Below are 16,989 nucleotides of genomic sequence, written 5' to 3' on the forward strand. Positions count from 1 at the left end.
TTTCCCGCCAGCACCGTGTACTGCCATCATCATGTAGATTTTGTTCAGTATCACAATATTGGAGCGTCTTCAGCACGATATGCAATCTCTTAGTTCGCTTTCTCCATTTCGTGTCAACATTCTTTATATACAGGTATCTGAAAACTTTCCTAGCCCACTGCTTTTCCTCCATTTTTCTCAATCGTTCCTGAAATGCTATCTTACTGCTAGCCTCTCTGCTCTCGAAAGACGGTGGCGCTGCTTCACTAAGCAGCGCCACCATCTTCGATTAAGTTTTCCCTGCACCAGAGGGCACTTCGTTGGGTACGCACGCGGAATGGTCATGTAGTTTTTCCAATACATTATTTTCATGGCTGTCAAAGTTTGAACAATCGTCACTAATGAGATAAGTCTCACGAACGAGCTAGAAGCTCGTCCTCGACTTCGCAAAAATTGATTTTTTTCTTTTTTTCTGTCCTAAGTCAAGGCTCACAAAATCTCGTTTTATTGAGTACCAACGAAATCTTCGTTCATCTTCCTACGTTACAGAGACGATACCACCGTCTGTGTTAGTATTAAACACTCATCTACAAAAGGGCATAGCATTTTGCTTTCGTGACAAGCACAGATAACACAGAAGTGAATATGCACGCATATATATATATATACTTTTTTATTATGTTCTGATACTACGCTCATGGTTTTTAAGCTTAGGTAGTGCAGCGTTCTCGCCGAGTCTGCACTAAGTGTAGGCCTGCACACTTTTTTCTGGAAAATGATCACTTGTCGCTTTCAGTATCTCGAACGACTAGCGTCAGGCCTTCTCGCTTCTTTTCTGGTATTGATTAACCTGGAGCCGTTTTATTTGCTTCTCTCTGCAGTAAACCGCCAATAAAGCTGGGATCGTTCACAACATGCCACTCCTTCGGCTTTGACGTATCAGGCTCGTAGCGTTCGCACACCGATTGCAGCAAAAGAAGTAGTAACCTGGAAAGAAATTCGGACAGTTTGGTCAAAAATTACTCCTTTTGAAAATATTCTGTCAACACTGCTAAAATCGCTATTGTAAAAGAAGTATATCAAGTTAATCATACAAAATCTTTTTGGTTCGCCTCAGCTCATGCTCGGTCGGATATCTCTGCTAACAATGGTTATCAACCGAAGAAATTAAGAGTAACATCAAATAACTACTGATTTCCTACATTAGGAATAATTCAAATCGTCACGTGGTGTGATATATATCCGATAGGTTAGTGGCGCTGGCACCGTTCATATAGGTAAACACGACCTCGGAAGCATTGGCCCCACGACTGCGCAAATTAAAGTGCACATCTTCTAAACAGCTTTCGTCATAAAAAAAACCCAATGCGCGCCAACTGGGACCTTCGCCTATCTCAGTATTTTTCATTTTATTGTGGCATCATTGCCTGGTAAGGATATTCACGAAAAAGAAATATAGCACTGGCTTAGGGTACGGTTTCTGCAAACATCTTCTCCTGGGCCATCGCTCGATATGCCAGAAGTTCTCAGAAAAAGGAAGAGAAAATTCAGAAACGAGACAAACTGCCACTTTTCAGACCCCCCCCCCCCTCCCTCCCTCCCTCCAGCAAGCTTCAGTTAACTCTAGAAGGTGCTGTCAAAATCTTGAAGGCAAATTGGAGAAGCAGAAACAAGTCGTACAAGTCGTAGAAGGGTAGAACCTCTGGGTGTCCGTTCCATACGGAAAATTGCTTGTATGGACACGTTTGCTGCATCTCAAGCAGTGTGGTATCGCCGCGCGCTCACGAAAGCGTCCACATGACTGCAAACATTACCTACGCAAATTCTCCGCTCACGAAAACGGCGCTGTGTCTTGATGTGTACCGCCGGTGAAACTTCGCTAGTGCTAGCATTGTGGAACAAGTTCTCCAGCGATTGCCGCGAGAACGCACGAGCAGCACCGCCCCATGGGAAACAGTAGAGTTTAAACCAGCTCGAAACAGGCTGGTAACACGACCTGATTGTCCTTTATATGCGGTCCGACACCTCTGCACCTTTCGAATTATGCCGTAATGTTTTAGAGATATTTCTGTGTCATTGAAAGACAAAGAAAGCAAAGCATCCATAATCTCGGCCCAGGTAATAAGACAACAGGCTAATAGGCACAGTGTTGTCTCGAAGGACCAGCATTGTTTTTGGAAATGAGAAATGTTTCAGAGTAAGCTCCTAACTCTTCCATTGTATCTGAAGTGGTAGCACAGAACAGACTCATCAATTTGAAGAAGATCACAAAACATGTGTTATGTGTAAAGATTGCCCTCGAACACAGGCCACACAAGATTGTCGCACAGCAGCATGAAAGGACGGCCGATAATCGCGCTCACAGGGTATCGTCGAGACTCTATGGGCGGCGGGCCTGGTTTCTCAGAATATTACAAGGAGCCAGTGTTCTGCTGCGAGCATGCACGCGAAAGAACCTAGAAACGCCGGTTGTTGACAATGGAATGCAGAGGCTGTGCTTCCTCGTGAACGTATCGAACAGCTGTGTCAGGTTACTGCCGGCAATGCGGATCCTGCCAGGACCAGATGTTTTGAAGTGCTGTCGTTTTAATTTTTGACTCTGCGTTGATAAATTTCTTTTGTGTAAAAAAACCGATTGGATTTTACTTCTCTTGCAAGAGGTTGCTTGTCATCAAAACAGGGAAGTCCCGTAAATGCAAAATTCAGCAGCTTTTCTAGGTGATTGCTGTCTGGCGTATTAACAATGTCGTGAGGGAAACAACTTTTGAAGTAGCGATAGTTGTGATGTCTGAAATTAGGAGCATTATCTTGACCAGCCTGTCGGGATGCCAGAGGCATCTGTAGAGCTTTTCGATGAGATCGAAACATCTTTGTATGCGTGAATAAGTTCTGTGGGCTCAGCCTGCGCAAATAACGTAGCGCATCCTGGTTTAGCCAAAGTGACAAAAACGCAATGGTGGTCGTATGAGGTGATGCGACGAATTTTCGTTCGCAGTTTTGGCTGATTGGCTGTTCATATCGCTGCTACAATTATCGTATTAATGTTTCAGATTTGAATTGTAATCCGCCATCGCTTTTGCGTTCCAGTGCTGCGTAGGCTTTTCGTGTCTGGAGGCGTCTGGAGGCGTCTGGAGGCGTCTGGAGGCTAAAAGTGAGGGGATGTGTGGTTCGTGGGGCTTTTTGGAGGGTGTAGGTGGATGGTTCGGGTGTTATGGGGTGGAGGGGGCTTCGTATGATGGAGATAGGTAGGTTGGTGGTGTGTGGAGGCTTCTGGGCGGTGAAGCTGGGTGGTTAGTGAGTAGAGGTGGTAGGTTTGGTGGTGGGTGCCTGTCGGTTGTTTGGTGCTGGGGTGAAGTTTTTTCAAGATGGAGATGGGTGGATGGCAAAGCTGAGCTATCAGTGGACGGAGGTCTTCTGGAAAGTGATGACGTCGTAGGATGCCGGACGGACAAATTTTGGGCCAGTGATGGTAGTTATGCGGATGCTATATACGGTCGGCCTTAGCAATCCGCGATAAACACAGGCGCACGCCTAGCTGGTACAGCCAGAACAAGGCAGGCAACGGCGTCGTGGTTGGTATGCTTTGTGACAACATGGAAGACACGCAGGTGAAACTAACTTTTAAAAAGGTACCCTGTGCTTTCTGCGCTGTATATGCACAAGTGTGTGGGTGTCACGACTGCAAGCCTTTGTATGTGCGAACATGTTGCTTCATAAGTTGCTGCATTGTTGCATTCATTTTGCTGCAGTTTTCCTATTGTGTTTCTTTTACGGCAAGAGCCATTATACGGAGGAGCACACCCTGGGTCTTCGCGTCACTGAAGTCCCGGTCCGCTGCCATCCGCTAGGGGCACTGGTAGGTGTAGGCTTCGCATACAAACATATACAACGGCTGTTCCGCCGAATTAGGTGGACCTTCAGCTGCTATCTCGGGCAAGGCTTATTCTAGGAAGCCTTGAACAGCGATGAGAATGTAGGTAGCGTCAGCGCTAGGCAGCTGCCTCCTCCGCGTGAAATTTTCCACCAACGATGGCTCACTCCGAATCTTTTAACATAGACTAGCCTAGTTTACCCAATAATTTTTTGCTTGAAATATTCTGCATGTCGCGATGTTTTTTTTTAGTTCGGCATTGTTTTCTTCACACGGTGATCTTTTCAAATTTGTTAAATAAACTAGTTTTTCTGCCCTTCCGTCTCAGAAGCTACCGCAAACATTTCGCTTGGTGATGCTTAAGTGCGGGCTTAGGGCAACATAACGAATTCGGACTGATGTCAGAGCCATTCCTCGTCGCGGAGCATGGCTGTGTGATCTCGGGCTTGAGCTTGTCGAATCCTCACCGTCGACTTTCTATCAGCATATATTATTTGCCTTATGAACCAAACAATTCTTTCGGCGAGACCTGAAAATGCACTTTACTAAAGTGGACTGCGAGTGCGTTCAATCAATGTTTCTGGCGTGGACGCTGTGATGAAGTAGCAACCATTCTTGCTCTTGCATCAGCTGAAAACAGGATCCAGGATCAAAAGTTAACCTATCGGCCTGTTTACGGCCGACTGCAAAAACCTGTCTAACATGACCGTTGGACCCTTTCAAAGTAGCAAAGCAGTGCTGCGAACGTAAGAACTGCATGTGTCTTCAGTAAAACATAGTAATGGGTTATTTGGTAGGGTATAAGTGTAAAGTTAAAGTAGTTATGTCATTCTTTCTACCACGTCAAATTATTCCTCTTATGAGATCAAGATAATGTACTGCATAATTTCCTGCATGAAGCACCTCTGCATTAATACATGTTGATGATTGTCCGGCAGATTGTCACATAGGGATGTCACAGAAAGCTCCACCTTTACAAAGTAAAGAAATAGCAGTCTTACAAGTTATACTTCGTGCATTTTTGCGGGTAATCGTATTCGAAGCACTGTGTTTTCAGAACATCGAAGTATATTGTGCCAACGCCCACGGATGTGGCGCTGCTGTCATTGAGTAGGCAGTTGTAGAGCTTTCTGTCATCAGCGCAGTTCGTCCTGAAAGAGCAAGCAGAACCTTAATTTTATTAACCTAAAATTTGTATCTTTTTATTATTTTTTTCTACAGTGTGAGTTTTTTCCTCTCACACAATATAATAGCTTAAATTGCTTTATCTTCTATTCTCATTTAGCCTTAGCAGAACAAATGAAGCATTATGTCGAAAAACAAGTGACATGTGCAAGATATACTGAAGCGCTGAACAATAGATTTCGCAGAAAATTTCTTATTAGATTATTTGTTATCTTACATGCCCGCTGTTGCATGGATTCATAGCAAACGACTTTAGAGAGCAGATACAGCTAAAGCAAACGCAAAATACACCAACTGAAAGAACATCAATATTAGCTAGAATTATTTTTACCCACTCATGTAATTACACACACACACACACACACACACACACACACACACACACACACACACACACACACACACACACACACACGCACGCACGCACGCACGCGCGCGCACGCACGCACACGCACACACACACACACACACACACACACACACACACACACACACACACACACACACACACACACACACACACACACACACATAGACATTAGTTACAATTTATAAATAGCGAAATGTACAAACATGATGTCTTTCTTCACGAACCTGGTGACCTTAATTCAAGAGAGACATTCAATACTACAAATAATTTTCATCGCCCAAATTAAACGCTTGAGATCTAGTCTGAAGACGTTTCGAACCTGATACCTGTTATTACTGGTATAAAAGATTTTTGTTTATAAAAATATGAAGACAACAATTGCCAATTTCCAGGGCATCTTGTTAGCGCTCAGCGTGGTTGATAGTGCATTACGGCATATGCTCAAACGTTAATTCCTAATTTCTTTACCAGGAGGTGCACGGTGAGCTCACATTGTGTATGGTCTGTAGTTTGTGATATTGTGCTCGGTCTGGAAGGGTGCAATGCTGTCATTAGACATGTCGTGGTCGCGGCAGCATCTGTCCGTGGCAACAGCCGGTCCCAAATCATTGTCATTCTCGGCCACGTTGCCAGGTCCACACCATTTTGTCCCTGCACGTCCAAAGTCTTAATTCTTAAGGATATCAGACTACGAGAAGAAGGTCTGCCGACTACTGCGTTGAGAGCGGCACGCCAGGATATGTCCGAAATTGCAAAAGGTGTCATTTACATGAAAGCGTATTCTTGCAGAGAGAAAGAACATGTATTAAGGTGAGTTACTACTTTCAGCATTAATTTTGATGCATTATTTTACTCATTTTGTATGCCAGACATGACGTCTTTAGGAAACACTCCTCGCCCATTTCGCGGTACAGTAAGCCGTAAGCCCAAATGTTTGAAAACCTGCATGCATCCGAAAATTAAAACTCTGAGTAGAGATCATGCATCCAGAAAAGCGCCAAAAAGTGGACTGTAGTAAGATGAATCTCACAAAAGGAGCAACAACAACATCAATGGCGCTGCTATTTCTTCTACATATGATGCGTTTTGCGACTTAAGTTTCGAATCCTAGCATTAAATAAACAAGCTGAAGAAACCAGCTTTCGTGTAGGACTGTGCTGTTTGCATTATTGTCTTAGTGCTCAAATACACATGCGGTTGGTAATGCGCTTCATGCAGATGTTTGCCCGAACTTCTTAAAAATGCTAGCCTTATCATAGGCCGCCTCCCTATTAGTTTTTAACAACGTTAGCCTTCCAATATTCCGTAGTAATTTGTCTCTGGAAACAAAAATGAAGAAATGTGGTACAAGAACTAAGCTTCAGTTAAAGCATCTTGAAGCCTTTAGAGATACTGGTAGGGCTACTATCAGCACTCCTCAGCAATGCGTTCTGGATCGTTATTTACGATGTTTTTCGGAACCTCAGGATACATCAAGACACATACAGAACCTCAGGATATATACTATCATGCTTTTTAGCGCTGTAGCAGTAAACGGAGCTTTTGCGACTTCTTGCTTCGTAAACCACCGTTGAAATGAAGAAAATCGAATGGCGTATCCTCTAGGCATTTTAGGCAAAATATCTTTGTTGTACATTTACATTGTATACACTTTCGAAAAGCGTGTACTTAATAAATCTAGAATTCTGTTATCGGCCACTGGTATATGCTATCTAATGCAAGCTCTGAGCGCATGTAACTTAAAGCAATCACAGCCTCTTGAATCTGCAAATGCCAGCTGCTGCCACAGTCTTTTAAGGCAGCCTTATTCACCTGGGAATATAACGAGGCTGTGTAATGCGTCGCCTAAAGTGTCGAAGAAAGAAGATCCGCTTGTCATTGCTTGTACGTTCATGCACGTGTTGACCAACTGGTTCATTTCTTCTGTTGATGCATTTGTGACTTGCGCCGCCGGAATGTTCTTTAAGATCATTTTAATGAGGGTCCTGTTGGAAAAAGATATCTCGTTTAACAAAAGATACATGGCACCCTAAAATGTTATCTTACGTTTAACATGATCACATATAGCGTTTGTAAATTTCAGCCAAGTTCAGCAATTGCTTATAATAGCGCCGCCAGTAAGATACTGGTGGTGCTTTTTTTTGTAACTTATCCTTTAGTAATAGCAAACTCCCTTGGCGTATCAGTCTGATATCTCATATGAGCTCGCAGTATTTACCTAAGAGTTGCAGGGACGTAATCTTTCAATTATTTATTTTATTAAAAACTACTTCTTTGTACTTAAAATATACCTCAGTAGGTACACACCACGGAAGTGACAATATGAAAAAAATGAATATGTTTTCTCTCTTCCACCGGACAGTTGGAGAGCAAAATAGCCAGGCTTTGATGACTGACTTCTCTTCTTCTATACCACAGATGTCTTTCTTGCTACATAGCAGCACTTATGTGATTTTTGCGATATAATTACTCTTTACAAATTAACATGCAACTGAGCTGTGCCTTTATTTTATATCGCATCATGTCAAACAAATCAACAACGCTTTTTATGCTTGTAGCTTCTTTGCCTGGCATATCTAAGTCCCAACGCACACACTCGCCCACAACAGTGAATTGCTGCTGTCACCATCTGCAGTTCAAGTCAGAGAATTGAAAGAATTTTAGAAGAAGGTGGGAAGCCTCCTTCCTATACGACTGGTTTTCGCCTGTGCTTTCAATGTTTCGAAGTGGACCGTATGGCGTTTCTCTCCGTGAGGCACATGTCCACGTTGTAATCTGGTCAGCACATTCATTCAGAATATCAGTGATGAAATCTCAAGTAATTTTGAAGTATATGCCTGCTTTTAACCTTTGTTGATGTTCTCTTACACTGTCGTAGTTTCAATCAAGGCGGAAGCGCCTTTAATTGTGTCTTAATGATAGATTGGACAAAACTCTAAACTTTCTCATTCTTGCACTCTGACGGCATGTTTATTCTTGTCTTACCCTCGTGGAAGCAGAAGATCGTAATTCAAGCTGGGAGACATGTTCAGCGCGTTAACGACAAGTGTCTGTTTTACGGCACATTTTGATTGCTGAGCGAATCGTCGCACGTATATCAACAGTGTACCTTTAACACACGTGGCATGTGTGCTACACCATGCCAAGAGATGTGCGGCACATATAATTTTTTTTTCGTACTTAAGCTCTAAGCCAAGTTTTCAATGCCGTGTAAGCATTTATTCATTATTTTTGTTTTTTGCCCCGTCTCACTATATTATTACTCATTTTAGAGCCTGTATTCTGAGGCTCTCTTAAAGTAGCTTGCGGTACAGTATGACTGACTTTATGGTTTACGTTTGAGCGTCGTGCTTAAGAATTGGCTATCAGCTACTGTCATTTTGTCTGACCGGAGGATTTCCTTTTGTTCTTTCCTCTTTCTGGGTACTGGCTCCAGTTTCCCTCTTTTAAAGCAATGGTCCTATCGCGCACGCGCAGTCTGCACAGTCAATGAAATAAGTCGACAGGCTTTTAGTTGTTCACAAGCTAGTCTGTTGTTCGGCTGGACATGCGTTTCTTCTGAAAGATAATGAAGGCACCATGCTGTAGAAATTAAACAAATATCAACTGATTTGTTATTTTCTAACAAAAGCGCGACGAAGTGCGAAAATAAAGGCTCCACTCACTCCTCTCCTAGCAGATTGCAGCTGACAACTTTGTTAGTGTTTTTATCTTCAGAAATCTCTGCGAGACGGTGGCCTCCGGAATTGATGTCGGTAACAATTCGGGACTGCACACTGCAATGAACAAGAGCATATTATTTAGTCGGTAAGAAAACAATGTTTGCACTTAACTATGCAGAGCTAATGCAACAGCAATGCTGAGCGATGGCATGTATGCTAAAAAAAAGGAATTTAAGTTTTGCACACTTGTCGCATAGCTAATACAAAAGTATTTTTAAACCACGGGTCTTACTCTTTTCAGAGCGAGCAGGTCTCTAAATTTTCAAACGCCTTAATCAAGTTCCACGCAAATTTATTTTGCCCTGCTATTTGCGCATATATTTGTAGAAGTAAGTTCACTTGATAAATTTGGGATTTTTTTTCGCTGGAATAACGCTTCTCAATTAGTTGGTTGTTCTTCACAAAGCATCATCATCATCAGTCTGACCCTGCCCACTGCAGGGTAAAGGCCTCTCCCATCTCTGCGTTTAACCCTATCCTGTGCCAACTGCGGCGGTCTTGTCCCCGCAAACTTCTTAATCTCATCCGCCCTCCTAACTTTTCTGCCGCCCCCTGCTACACTTGTCTTCTCTTGGAATCCGCTCCGTTACCCTCAAAGGGCAGCCGTTACATCCCTGCCCGTGCTCATTTCATCTCTTGATATCGACTAGGATGCCATTAACCCGCTTTCGTTCCCGCACCCACTCTGCGCGCTTCCGGTCTATAAAAATTACACCTATCATTTTCATTTCCATAGCTCGCTTCATAGTCCTCAAATTAAGTCGAAAAGATTTCGCTATCCTGCACGCTCCTGCCACATAGGTGGGAACTGGTAAGAATATAGCTATTATATACTTTTCTCCTGAGAGAAACTGGCGAACTGCCATTGATAATCTGAGAGAACCCGCCGAGTGCGCTCCACTCACTTCTTATGTTTCTAGTCATTTCGTTCTCGTGATTCGGATCTGTGGTCACTACGTGCTGTAAGTAGACATATTCCGTTATCACTTCCAGCACCTCCCTACCAATTGTAAACTGCTGTTACTTTCCGAGACTTTTGAACAATGCTTCGGTTCTATGCGTATTAATCCTTAGACCCACCGTTCTGCTCTGTCTAACTCATTGATCATCCTTTGAAGTTCATCTCCTCAGTGACTTAACAAGGCAATTTTCATCAGCGAATCGCAGATTACTCAGAAATTTTCCATTACCTATTATCCCCAACTGTTCCCAATCCCGGCCTCTGAATACCTCCTGTAAACAGACGCTGAATAGCATTGTCGAGATCGTGTCTCCCTGCCCGACACCTTTCTTTAATAAAATTTTATTGCTAACTGTATGGAGGGCTTTGGTTTGGTTTATAGGGGTTTGACGTCACAAAGCAACTCAGGCTATGAGAGACGCCGTAGTGAAGGGCTCCGGAGATTTCGACCACCTGGGGTTCTTTAACGTCCACTGACATCGCACAGTACACGAGCCTCTAGAATTTCGCCTCCATCGAAATTCGACCGGCGTGGCCGGGATCGAACCCGCGTCTTTCGGGCCGGCAGCCGAGCGCCATAACCACTCAGCCAACGCGGTGGCCTATTATTGAGGGCTTTGGTAACTGTGCAGTTGCTATATACATATATTCCACTATTTGGACATAAACCTCTTCTACACCCTAATTCCTCAATCCCTGTATGACTGCTGAGGTTTCCTCTGAGTCGAATGCATTCTCGTAATCAACGAAGGCTATATATAGGGGTTGGTTATATTCTGCGCATTTCTCTATCCGTGATTGATAGTGTGAATATGATCCATTGTAGAATAACCGTTACGAAAGCCTGCCTGATCATTTGGTTGATTGAAGTCTTATGTTGCTCTGACTCTATTAGCGATTAGCTTAGTAAATACTTTGTAGGCAACGGACAGTAAGCTGATCGGTCTGTAATTTTTCAGGTCCTCGGCGTCTCCCCTCTTATAAATTAAGATTATGTTTGCATTCTTCCAAGCTTCTGGTATATGGTCGAGGTCATAAGGCATTGCGTATACAGGGTACCTTGTTTTTCTAGCCCGATCTCCCCTCCGTCCTACGACAGAGCTGCAGCTACCTGATCCTCACCAGCTGCTTTTCCACTTTGCTTTGCTCCTAAGGCTTCCTTTACCTCCTCTTTCGTTACTCGTGGGATTACGCATTGCTGCGCGCTGCTGTCTCTCTCATTAACATTCTGATTACATTTGCTACTGTATGTATTTGTGTAGAACTCTTCGGCTACTTTAACTATCATATCCATATTTCTAATGACATTGCCCTCCTTGTCTCTTAACGCATACATCTGGTTTTTACCTGTGCCTAGTTTCCTCTTCACCGCTTTTAGGCTACACCCGTTCTTTAGAGCATGCTCGATTCTTTCCATATTGAACTTCCTTGTGTCGGACACGTTGCGCTTATTTATTAACTTTAATAGCTCTGACAGTTCTATTCTGTCTGTAGGGTCAGACGCTTTCATGCTTTGTCGTTTCTTAAAAGGTCTCTCGTCTCCTGAGATAGCTTACCGGTATCCTGTACAGCTACCCTACCGCATGCTTCTACTGCGCACAACGTGATGATAGCAGTGATATTATCGCTCATATTGTTTGAACATTAAGATTTTCTTCCTCAGTTAAAGCCGAACATCTGTTCTGTAGTGACATCCTGAACTCCTCTATTTTCCCTCTTACCGCTGGCTCGTTAATGAACTTCTCTTCACTAGCTTCTTCCGTTCGCTCTTCAAGTCTAAGCTAAATCGAGACCTTACCATTCTGTGGTCGCTTCAACGCACCTTTTCGAGGACGTCCACTTCATGCACAATGTCAGGGTGAGCGCATAGTATGAAGTCGATTTCATTTTTAGTTGCACCACTGGGGCTCTTTCATGCCCACATCCTGCTCTCTCGTCTCCGGAATAAGGTATTCATGATCCGTAAATTATTTTTGTCAGTGAACTTTACTAATAACTCCCCTCTGTTATTCCTCGAACCTATGCCATAGTCCCCTACCACTTGTCTACGGCCTGCTTCTTGCATACCTTCACATTGAAGTCGCCTATCACTACAGTGTACTGTGATTTTGCTTTATTCATTGCCAATTCTACGTCCTCATAGAAACTTTCAACGATCTGGTCATGACTGGATGTTGGCGCGTAGTCCTGCACCAGCTTCAGCTTGTACTTGTGATCAAGCCTAATTACGATAGCTGCCACCCTACCGTTAATACTACAGAGCTTTTCTGTGTTGCCAGCTATATCCTGATTATTGAGTAATCCCACACCTAGTTCTCGTCTTTCACTTATCCGCGATAACACAGTATATGTTCGTCCTTTAGTACAGTATACGCCTCACTTGTCCTCCTAACTTCACTAAGCCCTGTGGCATCACATTTAATATCCGCTAGTTCCTCGAGCACCACTACTAGGCTAGTTTCACTAGATGAGGTTCTAGCGTTAAACATTGTCAGGTTCAGTTTCCAAGGGTGGCCTGTCCGGAGCCAGAAATCCTTAGCGCCCTCCGCTGCGTCACAGGTCTGACCGCCGCCTTGGTCAGTTGCTTCGCAGTCGCTGGGGACTGAGGGCCGAGGGTTAATTTGCTTGTTCATGGAAGGTTGTGGCAAAGTACTGCACTAGGGTGGCCCAATCCTGCTCTGGAGAAGGCGTGCGCTGTCGGTTCTGGTCACCAAAATTAGGCCGCACCTCATTTAGGCAATTCCATCGACACGGGGAATTTTTTTTAAACCAGGCGGATAATTTCATGGCACCGAGATTCGAACCCCGGTCCTCTTTCACCCAAGGCGGATGCCTTACTTTTACGCCATCACTATCAATACAGCGAAATATTCACAAAGGACACAGAAAGGGAAGACGGATGAGACATCGGCGCTGTATATTCTTTTTGACGCCATGCGGATTAGGGATGGAGAAGTAAAGGATGCCCGATGTACTAAACATGAACTTGAATAAGACGTCTCGAGCTGGTTGGTTCTTCATCAAGAAGTAAAACAGCGCTAACTTTACACAGGACGAGAAAGAGAACATGAGACACTGGCGCTGTAGTCAAAGCCAAACTCATATACTCCGTACTTAGCGTCAGCCATGCTCAGACTCAGCGCTAATGTGTCGTCTGCCCTTTGTGTGTCCGTTGGGAAGTTTGTTCTATTTTGTTTCTAATTTTTTTGCGTTATAGTATGATTTAGCTTTAGGTGTGAGCAAAAGGCGAAGTCGATTACCACCGCCAGCGCAGTAAAGGTGAAAACAGAGTCTTGGGCCGCAAAAGAGCTCAACGCAAGGACTCCGCGCTTTCGCCGAAACTGGCCATTTTTTCACAAAGTTTGCGTGGCTCATTAGCAAGATAAATGTATTCACATTTAAACGGTGCGCTTTGTTAATAGCAATAATTTTTGGTACGAGTGCAGTGAGCAAAAACGGCTGTGCATAAAGCGATACCTTTTGTTAAACGCCTGTTTCGGCTGAGTTTTTGTCAACACTACTGCACCAAAAAATGTGCTTCTTCTTTAGCGTTTAATGAAATATTAATTTTAGTATGAGCGGAACGGTTTTAGGCTCCAGTGGATAGGTACTTAGAATCAGCTGTCTAAAGAACACAAAAAATGAAAAAATAAGGTATATTAGTGGCTCAACACCCTCTCAACTATTTTACAAAACAGAGACAAATTTGCCACCATTTTGACACATGTAAATTGCGTGAATTGTACAAAAATTGTTTTAGCTGCGCTATGTACTTGTTCAGTTTTCGTTATTCAAAGCTAACCGTAATCGTGTACCCGCTACCCACGTAGGTCTGGTGACTCAGTACGAGACCTCCTTAACGAAATTTGCACTCGCTACAATAGTAATAAATATGCATGTCCTTTCTCAACTAGATGAGAAGCTTTAGATCTCTCTTATAATGTGCCATTTTGTCATTTTTTGAGCGCCGGTTCTAAATATACTGTGCCTTTGAACATATACCGAATTTAACACTTTATTAAATCTCTACAAAATAGCGCTTTTTTTTCCCTGCAATAGCTTTAACAAAAACTTCACGCAAGCGGGCAAATCGAACAAAAGTGTTGGATTATGCACTACGTTTTATTCTAAATGCAGCCGTACCAATAATTGTTCTTAATAATAAAGCCTTCTGTCAAAATGAAGATATATTTACCTTCCTAGTGAGCTAAGGCTTGCTTTTCGATCGTAAGCAGCAGGACCGCGGCAATAGTGCTAACATTGTATAAAAAATGCCAGTGGCTGCGAATGTGCGTGACAGCAGTCATCTAAATTGCAGTTTTGAATGTACAGGGAGTTCAGCAGCGGAGATGGCGTTGAACAATCAGGTATCGTGAACAAGCTTCTTCGGCAAACGAACAAGCATATTTCGCTGATTTCCGCTAACCGTGTCTCCAATGCCTCAGGTCTAAAAAAAAAGCTGCTGCTGTTTGCATGAAAGCCCTCTGTGCACTCAAACAGGACAGATCTGCTTTAAAACGGCATCCATTTCTCTCTGAGGCAGAAATCCACTTTCAGGACGCGTCACGTGATGTGAAATGCAGCGAAGGGAGGTGAAGTGAAAAGTGCGGTCGGCACATGTAATTTAAGAGGCTACCGTCATTAGAAGATTTCAGTGCGGTTGGAGGCCTGTCATTGCAGAGAAGTGATACCATTCTTTTTCTTTATGCATTCCGCTACATCTGAGTGCGTTGCTTGAATATAAGGACACGAAGCACGGCGATTAAAAGGCAAGCTCTAGCGGTCACTATTTTGCCTCACAAGCGGGTGAAAATTTAGGGGAGGCTTTCTGAAATGTCGTTTTTCAGGCAATTTGGGTTTTCTTCGTAGCATACTAGCACCAATGCAACGGGGGGCTACGGGACATGAAAACCAACCAACATGCAAATCACTTGTCCTGCCCTGTACAGTTTTCTATCGTTGCCGTAAAACAGCTCAAAACACGTACGCTGATTTGAGTTTCCAAGATAACAAACAAAAAATCGCTAACGTTGAACTTTATCGTGTGTACCATGGGTGTCGAGCGACTGCAGCTTGTCTACCAGTGTTTCCTGGCACCCGCCTCAGATGGATCGGCATTCCTGAAGGATTATGTGCCAGGTCTACAGTGTAACTTAAGAAAAGTTATGGATTGGCCATCTAGATGAGCAAAAAGACGTTTGTGTAGTTTACAAAACTGATTTGGACAATTCAGTTAACAATTCTAGAACACAATGTCCGTTTGTGATGTTATTAACAACTTGAGCAACGCAGAAGAACACCCAGGCGATGCATAGACAAGTATGGCAAGTTGGGCGGAGTGAACATTATAATCGCCAGGGTTGGCAGCGGAGATCTACGTTGTTGGCGTAGCTGTTCTTTTAAGTCCTGGAGATAAGCAGGGTGTTTTCTCTGGAATAAAATGTTACGGGTGGAGGACTGTTGGTTGGTACACATAACAATACACAGCGACTGTGTTGTCCTTTCATTTGGTTGTCTTTTACATACCTGCTCAAAGAAGCGGAGATAGAATCGTTGACCATAGTTGACAATTGGTTCTCCAAAGGCTGCTCAGAACCGCTGGCGACTCCTCCCGCCACAAAATACTCATTGCTTGAGCAGTAACAAGCAACGAAGAAAAACAAGAGCGTTCTGGGGGCATGGTCCATGGCTGTAAAAAAAATTCGAATTTATTTATGATTTCCTACACAGGCCTAAATCACTTGCGGCGTACAATACAGAATGCCGTGACTAACTGTAGAGAAATATACTAATAAAACTTTCACAGACAATAGCTGCACATATCTAGCATCTAGCATAATAGCATCTTCGAATGAGGCAAACTGTTACGTCATTCGGAGGAAATACTGTCCATGAATACAGGACACATCACTAAAAGCTCAGTCGCTGACTTGGATGAGCCTGATATATTGTACCAAATGGCCAATTTTGTGGTACACGGACACCCCATGTTTTCATAATGAAATCTTTTCATCTAAAATTTCAGGCTCAAAAAAAATATCATACTGATGTCTGCAGCATAAAGCCCCTTCCTTCTTTTTTGTAGAAGGCTACTCTGTGGCCCTAATTTCGAGCGGCCATATAACAGCCGTATGTGTAAATAAAATAGGTTCAGAAGGCACTTTGTTCAAATAGCTACAAAGCGCTACATGTTCGTTTCTTGAGAAACTTACTTTAGCAGTGAAAAAAAAAACAATTGAGGACGGCAGCACTAAGTCCAAACCATTCAACTAATTCAGGAACAGTTCACAGCCCCAAAAGAAAGTTCGAACTCACCGGTGCTTGCTTAAAGGTCACTTTTTCCTGGGAACAAGTAAAAGCCTATGGCTGTCTCCGAATGTGGCTGTTTACCACCGAATCACCAGATTTTATAGGGGGCAGATCGACCCCCTGCCGGTTTCACCAACAGCTGGCAACGCTTGTCCAGTTGTCTGTTTTTTTATAACTAGCATGTTTGTCGGAGGATTCCGCAGTTATGGGGTATGCATTGGATAATACAGATGGTACCAACGAACGCATGATGAATGGTAGAGCCGAACCTTTGTGCGTGCTGCCTACCTTTGGCACGGCGTTGGGCTCATACAACCCGCAGATGTCACGTGCAGGTTTTCCGCGAAACTGTACTGTTTATTCCTAGCGGAGGGTAGAGATATGCACGCAAACGTGCCTGCATGCACGCCTAGCCGCACACAGTCGCACTGCTGTGCTTAGCGCAGTGTCACTCATCTGTTCGTTCACCTGCACTCTCGCAATCATCGCCTTAGAAACTGTACTGACCATACAAGGAATGCAAGAAGCATAAAAAAGCAGCAAATGTTGGGCCTTTTCTCCTATTCTCAGCGGTTTTGCTGCCTGGCGGCAT

The 16,989-nt window shown here is 43.6% G+C and overlaps 1 protein-coding gene across 1 annotated transcript; it reads right to left on the bottom strand.

Annotated features, from left to right (window-relative positions):
- Positions 1-640: 640 nt before the first annotated feature.
- LOC144136548 (phospholipase A2 hemilipin-like) lies at positions 641-16,516 on the bottom strand. Its single transcript, XM_077668942.1, has 7 exons — positions 16,404-16,516; positions 15,615-15,777; positions 9,071-9,181; positions 7,218-7,390; positions 5,897-6,056; positions 4,852-5,001; positions 641-966 (listed from the first exon to the last, which is right to left on the bottom strand). Exons 2-7 carry the CDS (start codon positions 15,773-15,775, stop codon positions 825-827), a joined length of 897 nt encoding a protein of 298 aa, XP_077525068.1. The 5' UTR covers positions 15,776-15,777; positions 16,404-16,516; the 3' UTR covers positions 641-824.
- Positions 16,517-16,989: the final 473 nt, after the last annotated feature.

This window comes from Amblyomma americanum, chromosome 6, assembly GCF_052857255.1.
Source record: "Amblyomma americanum isolate KBUSLIRL-KWMA chromosome 6, ASM5285725v1, whole genome shotgun sequence".
In the NCBI taxonomy this organism is placed as follows: Eukaryota; Metazoa; Arthropoda; class Arachnida; order Ixodida; family Ixodidae; genus Amblyomma; species Amblyomma americanum.

Bases quoted from the DNA above. Each gene is read 5' to 3' on its own strand.
- LOC144136548 (XM_077668942.1), bottom strand. From the start codon at position 15,775: ATGGACCATGCCCCCAGAACGCTCTTGTTTTTCTTCGTTGCTTGTTAC. The intron at 9,182-15,614 runs GTATGTAAAAGA...TGTTCATTGCAG, and splicing joins ATCTCCGCTTCTTTGAGCAG to TGTGCAGTCCCGAATTGTTA. The intron at 7,391-9,070 runs GTGAGTGGAGCC...TTTTTCCAACAG, and splicing joins TGCAATCTGCTAGGAGAGGA to GACCCTCATTAAAATGATCT.